The sequence below is a fragment of the Mus caroli genome, unplaced genomic scaffold (genome assembly GCF_978045245.1).
Source record: "Mus caroli unplaced genomic scaffold, Mus_caroli_1 scaffold_12, whole genome shotgun sequence".
NCBI classification, from domain to species: Eukaryota; Metazoa; Chordata; class Mammalia; order Rodentia; family Muridae; genus Mus; species Mus caroli.
In genome coordinates, this window is record NW_028227267.1 from 16657505 (window position 1) to 16673887 (window position 16383).

Genomic DNA, 16383 nt, shown 5'->3' on the forward strand with positions numbered 1-16383 from the left:
CGAGGCCCTCCAGAAGACCAGAGCCTCCTTCCATAGAAGACAAACTGAAGTCTGAGGAGGGAAAATCCACAGGCTCAAGGTCAAATGGTTTTTACATTTAGAAAGGTAAGTGGAGCCTCAGTCTCCATGTGGTGTGTGATGCTGCTGATCCTCGGATGAGCAGAGGAAGCCAAAAGTGCAACTGGCCCACACTATTTGGCCAGCACAGTATTCCTTCAAATACTGGAAATAGACATCAACATGTGATTTCATAAAACTAGTTTCTCAGCTTTCCTTGGCAAACCAAGTATGGTCACACTGGAGCCATCCTTCATGGAGCTAAAAGGGACTCCTCCGGGGGTACACTTTCTCCAGTGTCCCACAGTGCCCACCCCCTCCTACTACTCAGACTGCCTTCCCTCTCCATCTTTATTGATGTCTGCCTCTGCATGCATCTATAGTTTAAATATTGATTAAGCAGGTATCTCCATCCTCCTCCCTTTCTCAGCTTGTTGCATTTCCATGTATATAGAACTTGTGTAGAATTGGGAAAACCAATCAGGGCTGGGGAAAGAATGAGAAAGAAAGAAAAAAAAAAAAGGCCAGAAAGGCTTCGCAGCATAATAAATAAGATAAAGCCAGCTGTAAGTTAGCAAGAGTTTAATTCCTAGTTTCCAAAAAGAAGTCTCCCAATATTTCCAGGGTGGGAAGTTGTCACTGGTTGCAAAAACTACAGGGAAATAAAAATGACCCCCCTTTTTTCCTCCAAGAGGGGGAAATGCCACTTGTCACAAAAAGGTCTTAAACCAGAAATCTGCAATAAAACTGTTGTAATAACAAGTTAGATTGCTTCCCTTATAATTATTAAGTTGAGGTCTACCAAATTTGACTATGCCATTATACAAAGCCCCCTTTCTTTTATTACCAGCATCATCTGTTAACTATAGTATTTTCAACCCAGATGTTCCTGAACAAAGGCTCTCAAGAATTAGAGTCCAGCTGTCTCTAACTACCCAGAGAGAAATAAATTGTCCCTGCCATTAAATCAGTCCCCTTGACTGCAAAGATTACTTGCTGGTGTGAATTAAGCATAGAAACCTGTCATGGAGTTTGCACTTTCCAGTATGCTTACAAACTGGAGACAAAGATGGAGCTTAGAGCAAAGGACTGCCACCAGGAAAGTGTCAGAAAAAAAAGAAAGAGCAGCTTCTAAACTGTCTAAACCCACAGAGCCTTCTAAACCCAGCTCCCCCTATGAGCACCAGCTCCCCTCCAGCTACTCTGAGGCCCAGGAACCTCAGGATAACTCCCACAATCACCACAGAAATGGTGCAGACACTGTGTCCTGGAAAGTAAGGGGCTAGAGTAGAAAAGAACCACATTTAACTTTAATTGGAAAGGATGGCTTCTGGAGAGAAGAAGATATACTTAAAATAATTTTTTTTTAAACAGCAAGATTTGTAATACGGAGCACAAAGAAAATAGTAATTTTGGACTGTTAGTGGAGATGATATTAGACTCCATTTCTTTGTGGTTTTGATAAGGATGGATGGGACAGTTTTCAGAACATACCTACTCTCAAATACAGGCACGTCTATCCATGCCCAGCACACACACACACACACTCAAACACACATGAACACACACACACGCGCATGCGTGCACACACCAAGCACAGTGCCTTTCTTCCCTAACAGACCTAAGACATTTAAACTTGAAAATACTTTAATTCTTTGATGTGAACAGTTAGAGCTTTTCTAGAGTGCTAATAAATGCCCTTTGGGAAAGTTTTACTGGACTTCTTCCCCTGAAACACACAGCACAGGGCGTGGGCTTACACTGCACACTCAGCTACCAGGGAAGATCAGTTCCAACTAGATTCTTTGCCTGATGCCTCTCTCCCGAATTCCAAACCATTCTTAGCCTCTACAACCTGCAGGAGGGTTTCGGGGTCGGGGTGGGGGTGTTTACTGCCAGTGATTTATCTAATGGTTGAGAAAGAACTAGCTGCCATGTCCTCAGTTCCTGCAGCAGAAGTAGTCACCAATGTTACACTCACATCGACGTCCATATCTGTACAACCCTATTTACAAAATCCCCAACATAGGGGACTGGGTAGAACCATCTCTGACAGGGAAAAAATTTTTAAGGCAAGATTTAAGTTTTTACCTAAGTTCTGTTGGCACAAATTTTTCTGAAGTTAGGCTACGTGAGTTTACCCTGGAACAAGTGGGCTTGTCTGGTCTCTGTTTCACACTGAGATTAGATCTTTTTAAAACAATCAATGGAACTATAGAACTCAAGTTGGCACTGGGCAAGAGGCCTTTCTTTACCTATGCTGTACCAATTTTGACTTTCTTCATGTGGCTTCTTTTGAAAACTCTGTCCCTACAAGATGACACAGAGAGTCCAATTTTCTGAATCCCAGGCATATGGAAAGCAGGTGGATAAACGAGAAAATGGAGAGCTCCCCCTCCCCAGAATCTTCTTCATTGCCTGAAAGCAGTATAGTAGCATCCACACTTTGCAGCCAGAATTGGGGGCTGAACTGCCCTGCAGCACAGCCCCCTGCATTTCCCCACGTTGCTCAAGCACTAACTGCCCAGCATCAAAGCTGAATTTTAACTGCTCCATCAGCTGCAGAGAGACAGAGAGACGCATCGTATTTTAAACACACCTCTTGTCCTAATCCCCTCTGAGCTGTAAAACCTCATACAATTAAGCTTTTATATTTTGCAAGTGATGAATGACTGATTAGAAGGCTCGCTGTGAGACTCCAGACCTGGAACTCTGTGTTCTTGGCAACCCGATTGCTGAACCTGCTTTCTTTCAGGTCATCCTGCCCACCTTCTCCCACCCCCACCTACCTGAGCATCCTCACCTTTACTAACTCTCACAATGAAACTACTATCACTATTGCCTCCCAAAGCATCACATGTCAAACGCTAGGCAATGTGCCTCTTTCCCCCATTTACAGGGTCATTATCAGAAAACCTCAAAGGAACATGTGTGTTGCAAAAACTGCCTATGGTGCCGTGAGGCCCAGCTTCTCTATTCCCTGGGGACTTTCCTAACATCTGAACCTAAGCTTCTTTCAGGATCCGCTCTATAAAACAGCATCATCTCTTGTTTCCTTGGTGTATAGGAAGCCTTGCGAGCCCTAACACCTACACTCCAGTTGTATGCATTCACCAGTATGTGAAGGTGTTAGAGCTCCCTGAGTACGGGCATGAGTTCCCTCAACCCAAGTTCAAACTCTGAAGATAGCACTAACTGGGAAACAAATTCTTTACTTTGAGTTCAAAAGAATTGTCATCAAGTGTCCATGTTTAATAGTTAATCAAATCTAAGAAAACAAAGTTGATGTAGTGGTGAAAATATTCCAATTCATCACATTTCTGTTCTATTGTTTTGTGACTAATAATAACTGGAGAATTTTACTAAACAATAAAAGTAAAAGAAACAGGAACTGCCAACATGTCTATCCCTTCCCTTCCCTTCCCTTTCTCTTTTTCCTTTTTCCCTTTTCCCTTTTTTTCCCTTTTTCCCTTTTTTCCCTTTTCCCTTTTCCTTTCCATTTCTCTTTCCTTCCCTCCCTCCCTCTCCCCTTCCTTCCTTCCTTCCTTCCTTCCTTCCTTCCTTCCTTCCTGCTTATAGTTGATGAGAATGGGGTCGGGGAAGGCAGAGGCAAGAGAAAGGGAAGATCCGTAATAAGTACTAAGACATGGGGAAGCTGAGGAATCTCACTGCATGCACCACATCTAAGGCCAGACATCTGGTGCTACCACAGGAAAAGTGCAGAGAATCTTAACTCAGCAAGTGGCTGACCTGAGGGCTGGACTTCAGTTCTTTGTCGCTTCTTTCAATATGTTGGACAGTGTCATATTGCTCAAGGAATAAGACTGTTTAACGTTACATGCAGCTTCGGTACTCTAACCTTGCTGGAGGCTTGAGACTGGTCATTTGCATTTTTACACGCCCTTGCTGGAAAAGGAGGGGAAGGAGAAGGGGTGGAAGCAAGTGGTTGCTGGTATTTTAGATCTCAAAGGTGATGCTGAAGAGGAAGTTGATGCGAAAGCTCTGATCTTTTTTTCAAACTTAAGATTTTGCTAGTATATAGAAACCCACCAAGAAGAGGGCAGTTGACCCCCAGGTGCTGGACTTACAGGTGGTTGTGAGCTGCTAGAGAGAGCCTTGAGAACTGAACTCTGACCTTCTGCAAGAGCAGCAAGCCTAGCTGCTGAGCCACCTCTATAGCGCCCAAAGGCCCACATCTTAACATAAGCTTGCAAGAAGCAAATCCACCTGTGATTCTCTGATTTGCCTAAGTAATGGGGCTCAAAGCAGGCTGCAGAGGCTGCAGGACAGAGGGTGGGATGGGGTGGGGGTGGGGAGGATGGAGCAGCTTCCCATCCTCAGATTTCAGCTAAGGATCACCTCTCTTGTTCATTTAAAAATAAATAATTAGTGCACATTTTAAAGCCTTACTCCAGATTTTAACATCTGGAGCTGAAGTGTGGATATCATTTTATATGTTTCCCAGGAAAGCATCAATGAGCCAGCCTTCCACTGTCACCTACTCTAAACCGTTCCTAGTTGCAGGAGACTGGAGGAGCATTCAAAACCCTGGTTCTGTTGTTCTGTCCTTTGTTTTCCAAGTGGTTTTGGAAAGGTGCCCAGAGGTCATCTGAGTCTCCATGTTTGAAGCTAAGGAATCTCTTGTGTACAGCATGAGGTGTTTATATTACTCTGACACCCCTAGCCTTTTCAGAATAAACCTCGCTTCATTGTTTGAGACAATGCAGGGGTAGGTTAGGTAAGACTGTGCATTTTGTCTAAATGAGCATCTGGCTTGGGATCGATGTCCTGCCTTTTGGTCACACATAAGGTAGAATCAAAGGGCTGCCACTGCGTCTGGGATCTAATCCTGCACCCTGGAGACCCCTCAGCTTGAAATTTTGAAGAAGTTAGTTTTGGGGGCCTCTGCCTCCCCCGCACTGTCCCCACCCTTTCTGTTTTCTTCAGAGACGACCTTCAATTTTACCTGCTACCGGCCCCTTCTCCTTTTGTAGGACGACTCTATCTAGCTTTTGAGAAAACTCCGGGTTCTCTTGAGCACCAATACCACCTGCTAGGTGGCATGCTGCCAGCCTAGGGGAAGAGGAAATTTATTTCTTTCCATGCTTTGCAACATCATTGGTTGTATATTGTTTTAGTGTGGTACATAATTATGGAAACCACTCTGAAAATCTGTATATTTTATCTGTGCTTTATTATACCCGGCATATTCCCCGATTCTTTTCCGTCTCCACAAACCGGCTTAAAATATATTTGGGCGTCCTTTATGTCATCTTGAAATTGAATAGCCAATTCTTACAGTAATGAAAATACTTACGCAGCAGCCTGGTGATATACAACACTACACTCTAATTACGGCTGCGCTTTAATTAACCTGAATTGAAGAGTGTTATCATTAAACTGCTGGTAACTTTGAGTTATGGCTTTTCTTTAATTTAAAGTAGAAAACACAGATAATTAAGCCTCAAGATAATCAAATGCTTGAAGAGAGCTTCAATGTTTTGGGTTGTTCCTAAATCTTATTAAATGTCCTTTCTTTATTGATCACTTCCACCTCTGCCGAATTGCTGCATTACAGGAATAATAGCACTAAGCCGAACACATTCTCACACACATCGGAAGCTGGTTTTTTTCTCTTCCCATCCCGACACTTTACTGAACAAATACTAAATTCTCTGACAACAAGGTAGCTCTAAAATAGCTTTTCCCTCATTAGAACACGCTCTAAAGATGAGTATCGATCAAGGGAAATAATTCATATTTTACTGGTGTTGTGCCTGACTCTCGTGCTCCCAAGGAAGCTGCCTTGGAGCTTTTAGCTTCCCACCTTCCTCTTCCTCCCCGCACCTGGAAAAAGTCAACTCTTCTGAAGACTAACGGTGAGAACTGCTCCCCCTAGAGGCTGGAACTGGGCTACACAGCCACTGCATGACTGCAGACTCCCAAGTCTAATGAAGAGGCCCAAGGCTGCAAGCAGGTGGGGTCGACCTGGGTAGTTCAGGTCACTCCATCCTTGTTTATGAGAAAGCATATCCAGGCCTTTCATTAAAACAAGTGGGAGCCCATTGGTGTTGCGCAGAAACATGGACTCTGTATGGCCAACTCTGATTTTAAAGAAAGTACTTAGGTTTTGTTTTGTTGTTTTTGTGAAATACCATGGTTCAGAAATACTGGTAACTAGCCTTGAACAAATTAAACCATGCCAAATCCACAGGTTCAGTGCACCATTAGTATAGGGGCTGAAGTCCTTGCTCTAGTTAAAGAAAAAAAAAAAAAGACTTCCATCCGCTCTCCCCAGGAGCAATTGAAGAGGGAAAGTGGAGAGGCTGGAAGTGACAGAGAACTTCACTGGAGCTTTCCTGTCAGGCTCCATACTAGTTAAATCAGCTGTGGTGGCACACACCTTTAATCCCAGCACTGGGGAGGCAGAGGCAGAAAGATTTCTGAGTTCGAGGCCAGCCTAGTCTACAGAGTGAGTTCCAGGGCAGCCAGGGCTATACAGAAAAACCCTGTCTCAAAAAAAAAAAAAAAAAAAAAAAAGGAAAATTAATGGCTAAGAGAGCTTTGAAACTTCCCAGCTCAAATCCCTAACATTATAGGGCCCCTGCTCTGGGTGCTGCCAACTTGGCCCTGATGCTCAGACCACCCGTCTTGACCATAGAGGACTTCAAGAACCTTCTTTAAAAGCCAGCTTCTTCTGTTTTCATTGGAAGCTCTGACTTCTCCAGACTTCCCAGTGGAAGCAGGCTGAGTTACAAAGGAGGGCAGCCTCCCAGCATCTCCCAACGCTTAACTTCACCCTGTGGCAGGAAGGGAAGTCATTCCCAGGGAGGGTGCTCAGGGGAGTTACAGTAGGGCTTCCATTTCCACAAAAGAGCTCCTTCTGAGAGAATCAATTACCTGCTCACTTTTTCAGTCCATTTAGCATTTAAACTATCGCTTAGAGACAGGGTGAGAAATTTCTGTAAACAACCAAACCATTTTGGAGTGCTTGGGGGTTTGGGCTCAGGGACTGGCAGAGAACACCTGCTGTGTTCTCTGACAGGAATCTCCATCCCTCCCTTCTGCATAGAGAACAGAACAAGAGTCCCAAAGCCCCTAACTTTCCTTTACTATGAAGGGCTCTCAGGTTTGATTTAGCACTTTTAGACTTCCCATTCTAGAATCCCAGAGGGTAGGCTTGGCTGGTAAGTTGACGGCTTAGGCTTAAATCTGTGGCTCTGCTCTTCTCCTGCAGCTCAGATCCATCTGTTTCTTGCCAGCTTTTTATCAATGAGAGCATTTATTGACTTTTGCTAAGGGGTCAGGTCCTAGTGGGTCAGGCTTAGAGGTCCACCACTTTCAGAGTTTCTGTTTTCATGGGGAACACACACCTTGTTCCTTTTTTGATTTTACTTCAATCCAGAGATGCTAAGTGGTAAATCTGGGGTCCCATCGTGCCTCAAGGTGGACACCTAGAACTCTGGAGACCAGGATGCTTGTTCTTCCAGGGCTACGGGGTATGTCCTGCTGCAGGTGCCCTGGGAACCATTTCAGGTTCTTACGATTTGAGTACAGACGTGCTGAAAAAGACCTTTTCCAGACCTCCTCCTGCGCACTTGAGAGCATAGTTCCTCAGTAAATAGCAAAAGTGCTTTAAATGCCTACAGACTTGATTAGAAGGACTTTATTAGAGGATAAAATTCATTTATCCTGGAACTGGCAAGATTTGCTTTATTTCTCTATTAAAGGCAGATAGGGATTGAGTGTGAGGCCCTGGGTTCAATGCCTAGTACCACAGATAGACAGACAGACAGATAGACAGATATAGATGAAATGAAACAAAGCAAAACCAGGGCCACATGAGTTTGTGCCACCTTTCAAAGGTTTGTACCTCATAGTTGTGTTACTTAAGATGTGCAGGCAAATTGCACACATTGTAAGTTTGTATAAATCAGGTTTCACCTCAAGATTTTCAGACCTAGGGGATAAATTGGATCCAGCACAAAACCCAAAGGCAGGAACCTTATCAGAACATGCATTGTTGTTCACAGACATGCAGGACTGAACCCACAAGGACCCCTCAATGAGTGTCAAATTTCCTGACCAGTGTGCGCAGAGGTGGGAGGTGCAAATTAATATCCAGTGAATGGTCACTTACTCACAAACAGTAGGGAAGGACAGACCCACGAAGGCACTGGAGAGATATTCTGTGTACATTTCATTGGAGACTCCTTCCAAGTAGTATTTCTGCCATGTGTCTTCCTCAATCTAAGAGAAAAGTGCACAGGAAGAGGGTTTAAAGTATAGACCAATTCTGACAGAGCGGGGCTGGAATTACAGCCTTAGTTAAAGAGACAAATGCAATAGTGACACAATGACCTTCCTGGTGATAACCTCAGCAGCTGGTGACATCTCCACAGCACCCACCGGAAGCTTCCAGGGACCCCAAAAATAATTGAATTCAGGTAGTTTTCCCTCAAAACACTGCCTTGCTTAAAAAAATTAATTACATGTGTGTGGCTCTGTGTTTGTGTGTGTGTGTGTGAGAGAGAGAGAGAGAGAGAGAGAGAGAGAGAAAGAGAGAGAGAGAGAATATGTTTCTTTCTGTCTGTGTCTTTGTGAGAATATGGACATGTGTTTGTGTTTGTGTGACTGTGTTTATGTGTGTCTGCATCTGGGTGAGAGATTGGATATGTGTGTGTGTGTGTGTGTGACTGTGTATGTATCTGTCTGTGTGAGAGTATATACATTGTATATATGGGTATGTGTGTGTATCTGTCCTTCTGTCTCTGTGTGAGAATATGGACATGTGTCTACATGTGTATGTTTGTTTTGTTTGTGTATGTGTGTGTTTGTGTGTGTGTTTATGTGTGTGACTGTGTGTGACTTTCTCTGTGTGTCTGTGTGAGAGTATGGACATGTGTGTATATGCATATGTTTGATTGTGTATGTGTGTGTGCTTGTGTATGTGTGACTATGTGTGTCTTTCTGTCTGTGTCTGTGTGAGAGTAAAGGCATGTGTGTACATGGGTCTATGTGTAGAAGATGGTATTGGATACTGCAGTGCTGGAGTTACAGGCATTTGAAGACTACACACCTTTTGTGAGTCTTAGATCCAAATTCTTGTCCTCAAGATTGTGTAGCAAACACTCTTAATGACCAAGAGAAGTCTCTAAGGCCTTGCTTTGCTGTGACCCTGCATGATTTCTAAGGCTAAGGGTATGGGGAACCCATCTACAATGAACAAATTTGTGTTAACTGATACAAATTTCTGGAGAACAATTTTTCAGGCATTTTCAAAATTCATAGAACCATATACTCTTTTATGCAGGTCTCCCATTTTCACATATCTATTGTAAGGAAACAAATTATTTTAGCAAGTAAGCTAAAGATGGAGTTGTAGGTTTGTGCCACTCTTGAAACTTGTTTCTACATCATAAGCACATAAACATACTTTTTTGATTCGTGATATATCATAAATAAGCACAGGTCATGTGAAATTTTAGAATCAATGAGAGATTACAATGACATTTTTATCTGTTTTATTTGTTAATTAGTTTGGTTTTTTCTGTATATGTATGTGAGTGAGCATGAATGCCACATGGACATGGGTACCAATGGAGGCCAGAAGAAGGCATCAGATCTGCTGGAGTTACAGGTAGTTGTGAGCCAGACAGTGTGGGTACTGAGAACTGAACTCAAGTTGTATGGAAAGGCAGCAAGTACTCTTAACTGCATGGTCGTCTGCCCCGCGGTGATTTTATTTTTAAAAGTTATATCTGCTTTTATATTTATAGGGCTGTATGAAAAAGTCTAGAAGTATTTATTGCAGATCAGTAGCAACTATTTTTGAGTGGCAGGATACTAGTTTTTAAAATAGATAATGTATTGTCCGAAGACTTTTACACACATGCATGCACATGTGCACACACGCATGCCCACATACTATGTATTACATTTCATCTACATATTCCTACTTTGGGGAAACTTTTTTTTCTCACCCTACTAAGAATATATCACAATAACAAAATATAGTTTCAAAGGAGTCATGCCCAAAACTTCATTAAAAAGCATGTGCTTATTTTTTTCTAAATAATAAGGTCTATCTGGGTTTCCCCATAACTGTCTCCAAGCAGTGATTTCATTGCAGTCGATCTTTGGAAACTCTCAGATTAGACAACAAGCCTGAATCACCCTGCATTGAGGAGTCTGTGACCGCCTTGCCTGGCTCTGCCCTACAGCTTCCCAGGCTTCACTTCCTGTGATGGCTTAAGTAATAAGATGACAACAGGAAGCTGTTCTAGCCACAGGAAGTAGCTCTTAACAGTTTGTTGTTCTCTTCTTATGCTGTGAGGAATTCTGACCATGACTGATCCGTCAGTTAACTGAGAGAACTGAAACATCAGGGTGTGGAGGAAATGTTGGGAGCCTGGAAAAGAGCAGAGGCTTCAACCATGTGGTTATACCCTGGCCATCAAATCCAGAATAAAAACTCAGGAAGTGAGTGGGATGCCCCCTCCCTCATGGGCTTCATGTTCAGCCTGAGATCATAAGTTAACCTCCTTGGAAGGAGCTGCTTCTGTCCGCCTCTGTATGTCAGGTGTTAGCTACACAGAGCTTTGGGGAAAATAGTTTACCTAAAGGTATAAGAGTTCTACCTATTTTTTTTTAAAGAAACATTTTTTGGTAAAGCATTTTTGTTATTTAATACATTTTATCAATTCTTGGAGAATTTCATGTAATGTATTTTTACCAAACCAAGCCCCTTCTACAACTCTTACCAGATCTACCCCTCCTACCTACCTAACTTTGTTTCTTCTTTTTTTTTCTTTTTTAAAACTCATCAAGTCCCATTTGTGTGGCCCATATATTCTTGGATGTGTGTTCATCTACTGGAGGATGATTGACCCACCAGGATTTTCACCTGGTAGTACCTGCACCTGGTAGTTGAACTATCAGGTTGCATGCATTAATGAAAACCGATATTCCCTCTCCCAACAGCTATCAATTGTCAATATCCCCTTAGCTAGGGATGCAACTTTGTGCCCACCTCCTGTCTTCATGCTGGTACTTTGTCTGGCTTGTGCTTGTGCAGCTCTCTATTAATATATCGGACATTTTTTCTAATTTAAATATTACAAGTGATTTCCAAACATATTGACAATATAAACTTTATCTTAACATTACTAGTACTGTCCAATTAATATGGGTTTCATATTGATTGCTTAATTATGAAAATTGGTTGGATGCTTCTGTGTATAATGAATTAACAGTTAGTCAATAAATTTGGTAAGTAAATAGAAACAGTTTCTTTATATAATAACAATATTGTTATGCTTTTGTTAAACTTAGCAAAAATATTTCATTGATTTATTCTCTCAGTAAATATTTATGAATATGTTCTATATTTTAAGACTTATTCTAGAGGATGACTAGGTCTGATTTTAAACTTGTGTTTATTTTCCCACATTCTTCCTGATACGTTTCCTGACTGGGATATAAGAAGCCATCCTACCAGATGCATCTGCCTCTCATTGATTCTCCTTGCCTCTTTCCCCAAAAGTTTGTCTCTGTGGCAAATGTGCAGTGTTTGTGGACTGAAAGCCAAACAACTGAGAAAACGTTCAACACATTCTAAAAAACAAGAACCATATCCTCTTCCATATCCATATGTAAATTCTCAGATGGTATCTACAATGCTGAACACAGTAGCATCAAATCAACTGTACAAATTGTAAAGAGTGTAAAATTCATTGTCCTGACTATTTAAGACTTTCATATCTTTGGAGTGATTTACACATGCACAGCCTACAATGTTTTTTAAGATTTCTAATCAAGGCATTACACACATAGGCACACACACATACTCACACACTATAAAACTGCTAATTTAATTATACTAATATCTTTTCAAAAAGACATACAGTTAGTAGGAATGTAAACTAGTACAGCCACTATGGGAAACAGTGGAACAGTTCTTGGATTCCAAATATGATTGCTTATACAAGCAGCAATTCCACTCCTGAATACATAACTAGAGAAAATGGGAAGGGGTCAGCATAGCATTATTAGGTCTGAAAAGACCTAAGTGTCCTTAGAAGGATGTGCAGACCCACAAAGGCATGCTGGTTAGCCTTCTCAAGAAAGGAAGTTCTGGCACATACTACAGTATGGATAAACCTTGACAACATGTGCTAAAACAGACCACAGTCACAAAAGACAAATACTGGTGGTGGGGCCCAGTTACTTGAGATTCATGTCTGAAATTCACGGAAGTGGGTGGTGCAAAGGGCACTGGTGAGGTTAGGGAAAGTCATTGCTTTTATGGCATGAAGAGTCAATTTTTCAAGATGAGAAGAATTCTAAAGATGGGTGGTGGTATCAGTTACATAGCCACGTAAATGTACTTCATGCCAATGAGTTATGTGCTTCTGATTATAATTGATGCTAATAGTCCTAAACATGAGGATGTCAAACCATGCTAAAGAAAGAACATGAAGAAGGGAATCCTATCACAAGAGCCAGGGTTAGGAACCAGCACTGTTTGGCATCAGGATCTCATTCTTGACTCTCCTTGACTCCTCGGGCCTTGAGATCTCCATTTAAAGAATTCAGAGGAGACAACTGGGTGCTATGCAAAGAACAAGTAGATATTAGAGAGCACCCTCAAAAGCCAAGGGCTAATAAAGACCAAGGGAACCATTGTGTTCATCTGCATCTTAGGAAGGCTACATGCTGTTTCTAAAGAGCTTTCTTCTGCTCATGTGATTGGCAGGACCATGTGGGTTAACTTGTACAGAATGCATAGTAAGTATGCAGCCCTGTCTTTTACCAGAATGCCTCCTCTGACTTGATGGCAGGTGAGAACATCATGTCAGAAGGCACCCCAAAATCAAACTTAGATCCCATTTGTTACAATTTGAGACTGGTCTTAAAGAGCCCCAAACTATCTTGAGTTTGCTATGAAACTAAGGATGACCTTGAACTTAAACTTCTGACCCTCCTTCCTCTACCTCCCACGTGCTAGGATGGTAGGAATGTATCATCATACCCAGTGTATTGGGCTGTTGGGTGCTGAAGATGGAACACTGCTGTGTAAGCACTCGACCAACTGTGCTACATCCCAGACTCAGACCATATTCCTTGACTCAATAATTAAAGTTACAATTTCTGGTTTTCTAAGCTGCTGAGTAAGATGGAAGAGTCCAGCTGGTCTCCTTGACATACAGTTCTGCTAATATCTGACTACATTATGCTATGACATTGCACCATATCGCAATCTAGGGAAATGGAAATTCACTCTTCCTGACCTGTATCAGGGCTTACATCTTGACATTTTATCATGGTTTGGCTTCCTAAGTTAAGTATGTGAACAAGGCATGTGAATGAAAATTCACATCCCTCTTACCTTTGTCAGTGGAACCACCACAAAAGAGGAGTTGAATTTTAAAACGGTGTGTTTAAGACACACACACACACACACACACACACACACACACACACACACACACACACAGAGAGAGAGAGAGAGAGAGAGAGAGAGAGAGAGAGAGAGAGAGAGAGAGAGAATAAAGCAATCTGGAGAGAGTTGAGGCATCCTTTGCCATTCTGAGACACACCTAGTTAAAGTCAGTCACAAAGACAGTGAGTAGCACAAACAGTACTTAGAGTTCATACCCTTAACTACCCAGCACAAGTATCTCTTGCTCAGTGATAACGTGGTAGGTGCCCAGAGAGGTTGTATATGGACAGAGAGGGTTTGTTATATACTAGTGCCCAGTGCGGGAACAGCAACCTAGTCCTTCATCAAAGACTCAGGAGCTCAGCAGTGAACTACTTAGTGTGAGTAGCCAGCAAGGAGAGCCACTGATATTGAGCTCAGCTGCAAGGGGAGTGCAGAGCAAAACTCATCGTTTCTATTATATGAAGTAGCACTGTCCCAGCCTACAACTTCTTTCCATAAATAGTACATGCTGTGCCCCACATTTGTATTGTCAACGTGTTTTTAACTGTAATGTGAAGACACGTTTCCCAGCAGAAAAATGAAGGAATAGGACCAAAATGACTTCAGGAAAGGTGCCAAAATTAATTTTCCAACCATTCAGCAATCAGTCAAAGGCAAAGCTTTTCCTGAGGCAGCAATTTATCCCCTGGCTGTCACATCAAACGCCAGCTGTCTCACAAGAGCTCCTAGCAAGATGAGCAGGTGATGTGCTGTGGGTACTTATTCATCAAAAATGCACAGAACCTTCGGTGAGAAAAAGAGAATGAGCCACTAGGCTAGCTTGTCTACACCTCTTATGGTTTTATTTATCTACCCTTCACGATCTAATTTTTCAACCAGTCTAGTTGAACCTCCCAAGCAAATGGTTTTACACCAACCCATGGGCAGACAGCCTTGCCATCAATGTACCTTCCATCCATAGTCATGAGCCTTGGCTCTCTGCAAACTCACTCCTTCCTGATCCCAGGTTTTGCATGTGTTACTAATGATAGGCTGAGAACGACACCTTTTATTTTTTGTGCTTCCCCTGATTAGAAAGAAAACTGTGTTTCTCTAATGCTAACAGCCTGGTGAATGTGAACAATTCAGCCTTCCTGGCTGGGTTTGTAACAGCCATAGTGATTTCTATTGCCAGTGAATAACTGAGTAGATTAGAGCCAAATGATTTTGCAAAAACTCCATCCCTACTTCAGGAGCCATACAAATGACCCTGAAGGTTATCAAACACCCATCCTTATTTAATTGGATGTAAGTGTACTGCATTAATTCGAATAGATGCTATTTTATATACCTAAAAATAAAGAACCGAAAAAGAATGATAGAGACTGATGCTTATTATCCTAATAGCTGCAATAAGATGGGATAAGCTGTAACATCTACACACTAATATTGGCCCCCATGGGGTGGTAGGGGTAGTGTACTAAGTCTCTGCTTATTGTTTTCCAAAGTCTATCTGAATTCTCAGTGAATACTCCTTCCCTGGAAAAATGTCATTTTAAACTATAGAAATATATAACCAAAAAAAGTTAGTTACATATAAATAAATACTTGCACACAGAAATTACATAGTATGCTATTCCTGTCATTTTACAGTGTGGTATTCTACAACAATGTAGTGACATGAACTGACCAACACTATCTTAGATCCCCTAAAAACATATTTATCCTGACATAAAAGAAATAGCACCCACAGAACATGTCAAACATTTTATTACAACAATAAACATGAAATCAGAATTTATGGGCTTTTGGCTAACTTGCGTGTGGAGTTATTACTAAAATGAGTGGAGTCATTTATACTCATTCCTCAACAGAGTGCTGTCCCTGGGGAATGCTTGATGGAGTTCTGCATGCTCTCAAATCTAACTGAAAACAACAATGTTGTGGTGTTAACAGGACCCCATCACTAGAGTTCTATTCTCCTCTCCTCTGTTTCCCTCTGTGTTCATAGCCCATGAACATATCCCAGTGTTGATCAAAGGGACATGTGGATATTTCATCTACACCATTCTTGCTCCAGCACAATTACAGATCCTTAAAGCAACTCACAGAATTAAAAAGCCAAATGAGAGAACAGTGCTTAGGACCACAGGGTGCCAACTCACAAAATGGCTGCCTGTGCAGCTTTGTAGGGTAAATATGCTGGAGGAAAAGTGAGCGCCAGAGGGGGGGGAAAGCAGAGGCAAATGATGATTTGCCTGTGGTGGCGAATTAGTTAAAACACATGTGTGCACTGCACCCACCCAAAAGTTCTCTGGAGTTACAAATAAAACACAAACACAGGTCAGCTGATTTTGATAAATGCCTTGACTAGCTCAATGATTGGGCATTTCTAAACCTCCCTGTGGCTAGCACACATTTCCCTCTGGTATTCCTGGCTTAACACCTTCTAAATCTATATTTTATCTTTGCTGCCCTGTTATCTTCTAGGCAGCCCTTCCCACTTCTATATGGCCACTTTCCCTTTCCACCTACATTGTAGGAAGCTTTCTCTCCTACAGCTCTTAAATATGATCCTTCTCCCTCCAAGTCATGGCAATTCTCTTCTTCCCCAGCCCCTGCCCTCTTTGTTCCTTACCCGAGCAATCTCAAAGTCCCGACCTGTCTCCCTGCCCAGCCAATGGCTGAACAGCAATTCTTTATTATCAATCTAAGCCAGGCTGGAGCAGAGACCCTCAGGTCTGGAAACGTGGCTTTTGGGACTCAAAATAATACAAAGCATTAAAACCAATTCCCAACATTTGTCTTTCTGGAATGTTCTTCCTTTCTGGTCAAATGTCCTATCAGTGCCATACTCCTTGGATGGTGATAGGGTCAGCAGGCTTTCTGGGAGTGATGCT

The 16383-nt window shown here is 42.1% G+C and overlaps 1 protein-coding gene across 17 annotated transcripts in view; it reads right to left on the reverse strand.

The window, feature by feature from the left end:
* Positions 1-16383, reverse strand: part of Kcnma1 (potassium calcium-activated channel subfamily M alpha 1) — a 700771-nt gene that overhangs the window by 156538 nt on the left and 527850 nt on the right. For all 17 annotated transcript variants that reach the window (XM_021182666.3, XM_021182664.3, XM_021182654.3 and 14 more), the window contains exon 15: positions 8198-8307. In XM_021182666.3, the coding sequence (XP_021038325.1) occupies positions 8198-8307 (110 nt within the window). The remainder of the gene's footprint in view (positions 1-8197; positions 8308-16383) is intronic.